General features: G+C 33.3%; 1 protein-coding gene across 2 annotated transcripts; it reads left to right on the plus strand.

Moving 5' to 3' along the window:
- The first annotated feature begins 694 nt into the window (after nucleotides 1-694).
- On the plus strand, nucleotides 695-6677 carry LOC111705553 (uncharacterized). Of its 2 annotated transcripts, XR_002766039.1 has the most exons (8): nucleotides 695-796; nucleotides 893-957; nucleotides 1416-1532; nucleotides 3629-3919; nucleotides 4774-5016; nucleotides 5490-5639; nucleotides 5919-5992; nucleotides 6596-6677. XR_002766039.1 is itself a non-coding variant. In XM_023478142.1 (7 exons), the coding sequence occupies exons 1-6, from the start codon at nucleotides 758-760 to the stop codon at nucleotides 5623-5625; spliced, it is 891 nt and encodes a 296-aa protein (XP_023333910.1). In that variant the 5' UTR covers nucleotides 695-757; the 3' UTR covers nucleotides 5626-5639; nucleotides 6596-6672. The 2 variants fall into 2 exon arrangements, 1 of the variants encoding a protein (XP_023333910.1); XM_023478142.1 differs by lacking the exon at nucleotides 5919-5992 and having other exon boundaries at nucleotides 6596-6672.
- Nucleotides 6678-7006: the final 329 nt, after the last annotated feature.

Consider the following 7006-nt stretch of genomic DNA (forward strand, 5'->3'; position numbering starts at 1 on the left):
CTTAAGTTTTAATAAGTTTAATTTACTTCAAAATTTGATTTCTTTTGGTGTGAGAATTAATTTGCATTTTTATGATTAAATTTAATGCTAAGGACTCGCAATATAATCTTCAAATCATAATGTCTTCAAAGATATTAAAGTCGTTTATAATGGTCGTCTTTTATGCATATACTAGCTTTATGTAAACTTTTTACAAAAAACAACTTAGGATCAATCGAATGAATTAATATTTTAAATTTGTTGATTGAACAATTCTTTAAACTATTGCGGAGTCTACTATGAAGAGATATATTTTGAATTTTGGTTGGTTAAGCCATAAAAGGTAAACAAAAACTAAAAACAGCAAGGGTAGATCAAAATGCGGGGCGTGGAGACAAAATGGCGGAGGTTCAGTGACGTATAGCGAGAGGCAAGGAGACGTTTTGCGTGGCCTGGAGGTCATTTTGCAATTCTGGAGGCTTGGAAGTCATTTTTGCGGGGCTTGAGGCGCGCCTGTACCCCTCCCTCATACGGTGCAGTACGGAATCTGTGTTTTATACTTCAACAATTTTATGTCAGTCATTTAATAACCGAGATTCAATGCAGACTCAGATTGAATCTTGAATATTTAAATTCTTTTTAGTGATGGTCTTAGGTTAAGAGAAATGGGTTAATTTCCTTTACGTAGTTCATCTACTTGCCATAGTTACATTTTAAGTTAGTTTCTGTAATTAAACGCAGGTCCATTTTGAGATTTTCATTGATATATTTTAGAAAAATGTCATCTGCATTTTTGCGACTCATGTCAGCGTTCATGGTAAGTTTTTATCCATCTTGATTAAATGCTGAATTAGAGACTAATTACTTTTTGTGGAGACATTTTTGAATATAAGTTTTTTTTTGTAATGATAAGGTTTGTGCACTGTGGATTAAAGGTCTGGATTCTGTTTTACATTCCCAGATTCCTGAAGTTAACAGGTATTTCAGGATCTTTATTATGTTTGCCTCCCGAAGTACATTTTATAACTGGCATTGATTTTTATTGCAAGCTTACTTAAAAGTAAGAAAAAACTTTAACAAAACAGCTTTTAAATATTTTTTTTGTGGGGGGGGGGGGGCTGAAGAATTATGTATTACTTCTTCACAACATTCTAGTGCTTGCTGAATCTGAATTCAACTCCATACATATTATGCCTTATGATACTTTGTTTTACTAAAAAGAAATGTTTTTTTATTCAACAACTTGATTGTCTATTTCTGCAAACATAATTTTAAGTTTATTGCGTGATGCATGTCAGGTTATCAATGGTATCCTTTAAATGGACAGACCGGCTATGTAAGGTGTTTAAACTGAGTTTGCAGTGTTGAGGCCAGTCTGTCCCTTTAGAAATATGTCTGATCAAGACACTTCGGCTAGTTACTAAGATAATTTCTAGATATACGAGTGTAGGAGATCAGTACTCAGGACACGGGAATAAAAAACCCCCACCAAGACCTTTAAGACCTTCAAGACCTTTAACACCTTCTGCCTCTAGTTATACAGATTCAGAAATGTAAGTTTTAATTTAATTTTTTCTTCAGAGGCAAGGAATTTTGTTAAAAATATAATCAGAGTTTAAATTCTTTCTGAAATAGCACTCCCTAAGTTAACCCTAAACACTCATTTTTGACACCATTACATTGAAACTTTTACTTTTAAAGGGACAGACCGGCTATGTAAGTTAGTTAAACTGAGTATGCAGTGTTGTGGACAAATTCTTTAAGATTCATTTGAGACCGTTGAAACTTTTCCACGATGTATAATTAATGAGTTTGAGTGCATAGTTGACGTTCAAAATCATGAATTTGGGTGGATACATTTTCAGAATCTGTTTTTTTAAATTATCAAATAACGACGACGAAAAATAACGTAAAAATTATACAGTAAACTAATTAGATGTTTAGGAACATATTTCTCAAAAGAAATTTGTCAAATCAATGCTAGAATCAATTATTTCGTTTTCATCATTATATTGAATTTCTTATTTTTTATGAATTTCTACAACATCTTCAAATGTCGTCTTTTCAATAAATGTTCCAGAAAATCTACAAAAAATCTATGTGGATAACGAGAAACTAGAAGAATAAGAAAATAGAAACTAATAATTGAACAAGATTACTTATTTTCGATGATAAGATTAATTTTTTTTTCTCAACCTGTTCCTAAACAACTAATTAGTTTACTGTAGAATTTTGTTTACATTTGTTGTCGTCGTTATTTAATAATAAAAAAAACAATAATGAAAACGTATCCACCCAAAAGTACGATTTTGAACGTCGACTTTGCGCTCAAACTCAGGATTTACAGATCTTTTAAAAGTTTTATATGTCTCAAATTAATCCTTAAGAATTTGTCCACAACACTGCATACTCAGTTTAACTACCTTACATAGCCGGTCTGTCCCTTCAATTGATAGTAATTTAAAGTTATTTTTGTTTTCATTTTTCATTTTTTAATGCATATGGTTAGTGGTAAAAAGGCCGATGAAAAGGTGGGTAAAAAGGCCGGTAAAAAGGTGAGTAAAAAGGCGGGTAAAATGGCCGGTAAAACGGCCGGTAAAATGGCTGGTAAAAAGGTGGGTAAAATGGCAGGTAAAAAGACCGTTAAAATGGCTGGTAAAAATTGGCCGGTACAAAGGTGAGTAAAAAGGCGGGTAAAAAGGTGGGTAAAGAGGTCAGTAAAAAGGTGGGTAAAATGGCCGGTAAAAAGGCCGGTAAAATGGCTGGTAAAAAGGTGGGTAAAATGGCAGGTAAAAAGGCCGGTAAAATGGCTGGTAAAAATTGGCCGGTAAAAAGGTGAGTAAAAAGGTGGGTAAAACGGCGGGTAAAAAGGTGAGTAAAAAGGTCAGTAAAAAGGCGGGTAAAAAGGCCGGTCCATTTAAAAAAATCTAAATTAGCCCATAACTTTTTTGTGATTTAAAGTTTACAGATCTAAAAACTCCATATTTGAAAAGCCCCTAAAAATAGATGTGGACACATGTGTCAAATATTATACAGTTGTCAAAAACAAAACAAAAAATGTTCCGGCTTTTTTTGACATTCTTTTTCTCTCTAGCACCCAAACTACTAAAGTTGGCGTTTTAATTTTTTTTTCAATGAGCTGGCCTTGAAAAATTGGGATATGAACATGTAATGCAATTCTATAACAATTACTGTATGGGCCTTTTTCTAATGGAGCTATACATAGATTCAGACCCCCCCTTCACCCTTCAGGGTTAAAAAAAAAACAGTATGTGCTTCTGGGACAATTAACCTTATTCCGGTAAGATATTATTGGCCCTGTTCCCTTGTGAATTTGATGTAATGTACATGGAAGAGAAAAGACAGTTTGAAAAAAGCAAGTCCTGTGCATTGGTAAATCATTTTTAGGAAATTTCGTTCCTATATTTAAGATTTGAACGTTAAGGGTTTAAATTATGCTAAAAAACCATACAGATAGGGGTAATAAGATGAATGCCCGTATTTTAAATACAAATTTTTACTCTTCTTGATAGATTATCCTGAACCCTGAATTCGATTTAAAGTTACTCAAAAATGAAATTTTCATAATTATCATTATCATCATATTACAACCACAATCAAATCGAATTTTTCCATTTTTCATGTGCAGCAATGGCAGTGGGGATTGTGGTACATACAAATGTCCCGCCAAATGTGAAGGATGCGCTGATGAATGTGGAACATACCGCTGCTCTCCAGAATGCTCCGGGTGCTCCCCGGAGTGTGGTACACCTAGATGTTCCCCACAATGTGAAGAATGTGTGCCAGACTCAGATTGTGGATCGGAACGATGTGACCCGGTTTGTGATAACTGTGAACCAGAATGTGAAACCGAAACCTGCCCAGATAGTTGTGATTGTAATGAAAACTGTGTGCCTCAATTCAAAGAAGCGCATTTTCAGTGAGTAATTTGTGTATTATGATTGGAAATAAGTCTAAATTTTAAATTACAAGGTTTATTTTTGTCCATTTTCAATTAGATTTTTTCAAAAGTTTAAGCTTTGACTCTTCTCCTGGTTTTTAATACAAAGTTGTTTTCGAAGATTTTTGCTTTTTTTAATATTAATTAGATCTCAAAGGAGATAGATCTCAAAGAGATATGCAGTCTTATCATTCTTTGGTCTTTGGTACATTCTTTTGTTTCTGCACTGTGTTGTCCTTAAAATTAAACCTTTTTGAGTAACCCTGAAAGCATTGCAAATTTAAAATAGCAAGGTAAGGAATTTCCAGGGGGGAATCAGCCCCCAACCGGGACCTGTTGGGGACTAAAAACTCCTTAAAGGGACTGAAGGACATAAGCGTAATTTCATGTTACCCTCCATGCAAAGATGCCAATGCCCGATTTACAATGGTAGCCTTAAAAGCTTAAAAGCTAGATATCAATTTTTTTGTTTATTTAAAACGTTTATTTTTTTATTTTTATTTTAAATCTACTTGAACATTTCTTCCTTATAGGAAATAAGGGAAAAATTCACAGAAGTAATTACTATCCAAGTCAAAAAAAAAAAATTACATTATTTTTATAATTTTTGATCAGTTGAGGTGCCAAGGGTACCTTTGTAAAACGGGCATTGCTATCTTTGCATAGACATTCGCTTAAAATTATGTGTACAGTCCCTTTAAAACCAATGATTTTACTGATTCTGTGGTATATATAAGCAACCGTATTCCCCTTATACACCCCTAACAGAGGCCTATATAATCTGGATAGGTTGGAGTAAGATATTCCTTGATTGAAGCTAAGTATTATTTTAGAAGTATAGAGAATGGAAACTGTTGTGGAATTCCTAAAATGCGCCGTCAAAAGCTGGTGGACGGATTCAAAGATTATTGTGATGCTGTCTGCAGATCTCCAGACCTTGCTCCGGACGCCTGCCATGAGCTAAATCCTGCATTCCCATTCCTGTGTTTCTGTAACAAGCAACCCAAACCCTTCCCACCTGTTAAGAACTGCAACGACGACGAATATGACGGCAAAGTAAAGGAGGCAATTTTGTGGTAGGTATATTCAATTTGTCCTTAATAAAGTTGGTAGTATACAGTTGCTAATAGGGTTTCCAATCGGATATCCGATTGCGCGGAATTGATCGCAACTGTGCAGAAGTGCGCGCAACTCTAATTGCGTGGAATTGTGCAGAGTTTACAGGGCTGTAAAATTGTAAAATTATTTTTTCATTACGACAAAATTTTACAACGAAATTTTAGCATTTTTAATCTTGCACCCTAAAAATTCTCATTTATTCTCAACTTTTTATCTTGATTTTTTCATTTTTTTATGCGTATCACTGCAATTAAGTTTAGATTTTAAATGTTCGTTAAATCAAAATCTTAAAATTTGGGAATTGTTTTAATTGTTGTAAATTTTCAGAAATCATTTATTCTCCCAATTCCAATTGTGAATTGTAATTGATGTTAAAACAGCTCTTTTCTTCTGTAAACACTTGGAAACAACTTTTTTGATTTTATTCCAGTGATGCAAATCTCCTGGGATTTCTGGACGCTGCTGAAAAGACAACGTTGAACGAACTATGTGCGTGTACCAAGCAAGCCTGTAGAGCTAAGCTGGGTTGGAGGGCCCTGTGCACATGTCAACTCAAGCCTATATAATAATAGAGTTTAAGGTAGCAAAGCTTTTATGCTTTTTCGCTCCCATTTGACCATAATTAATCCTAGCTATATAATAAAGCTCTGCGCTCATTTCTATATTTGTTTGTATGTTTGCAATATAGCTGGCCAAATGGCTGACATTTTTTGAGGGAACCCATGATTGCCCGAAAAGTTCAATAGGCAAAAAAATTCGACATTTTTTCTCCAAAAATCGAAATTTTTTTCTCAAAAATCTGAATATTTTTCCCCACGGGCATAGAACAATAATATTTTAATAATATCTTTTTTTATAGTTCCCAACTTCTCCCTGTTTACCAGAGCTGAATATTACGCAAAACTGCAACAGAATGTCGTTTTCATTGTATTGGTAGATATATTTTCCAGATTGGCCAGTTTTGCCTGTTCTCATTGGTTTGAATTTTCAAAGTTTTTTAGGAGACGATTATACTTATAAATTTCAACCAAACATAAACCTTGTTGGGGTCATTTAAGGTTTTATAATAATGCCCGATCGGTTAAGCTGTGTTGACGTTTATTGGATACAAACAAACAAAAAAAAATATATGTGTAATATGTATACAAATTTGGCTCTCACATGATCCAGCTGGAAGGTTGTTAGTCAAGATCAAAAGACATTGTCAGGAAATATATGAAAATCCACGAAAATTTGTTTTTATTGGAAAAAGAAGAAAAATTGTGATTTAACAAGCTAAAATTGTAACCAGCATTAAAAGCTTAACAGTATACTTTTTATTTTGTCCCAATAAGCTAAATACACCAAGGGCTGACTTGTATGATAAAGCTTTTTGATCTATGATAAGCCTGTTTGATCTATGATAAGCCTGAAAATGACCATGATGCATTTTAAATATTTGAATTACGATAAAAAGCATTTAACTTTCTCCGAATGGAAAGTCTCAATAAAAAAAATTACTCTGCATTAAAAATGTATTTATACTGATTAATTTAGGGCTGATTGTGAAGGAGTGCTTGATGAATTTATACCTATTACGCATTATTTTATGTCAATAAAATATAAAAACTTTACCATATTTCAAATTATATTTTTCAACATGTTTGCATTGGATCACTTTTTATGTTTAATTTTGCATAAAAAATGGTTAAGAGCTTTGATGAGTTGGAGTTCATTTTAACTCTTTAAACTTTAATGGTTCAGAAAGAGAAAAGCACTATGGCTAAAAGGGCAAAAAAACGGAAACAATCAATTGGTGCATTATAAGCGTTAAAACTAAATATATATGTTAATTTTTAAAGTTTGAACTAAACCAATCAATTTATAAGGTACGACCTGAGCTGTGTGCATTCCGTAATGAATGAATAAAAATATTTGTTGTTTCACAAATATTGTGACGTGTTTCTA

This window comes from Eurytemora carolleeae, unplaced genomic scaffold, assembly GCF_000591075.1.
Source record: "Eurytemora carolleeae unplaced genomic scaffold, Eaff_2.0 scaffold284, whole genome shotgun sequence".
Classification (NCBI taxonomy): domain Eukaryota; kingdom Metazoa; phylum Arthropoda; class Copepoda; order Calanoida; family Temoridae; genus Eurytemora; species Eurytemora carolleeae.

Bases quoted from the DNA above. Each gene is read 5' to 3' on its own strand.
- LOC111705553 (XM_023478142.1), top strand. From the start codon at position 758: ATGTCATCTGCATTTTTGCGACTCATGTCAGCGTTCATG. The intron at 958-1,415 runs GTATTTCAGGAT...GATAATTTCTAG, and splicing joins CAGATTCCTGAAGTTAACAG to ATATACGAGTGTAGGAGATC. The intron at 5,017-5,489 runs GTAGGTATATTC...ATTTTATTCCAG, and splicing joins GTAAAGGAGGCAATTTTGTG to TGATGCAAATCTCCTGGGAT.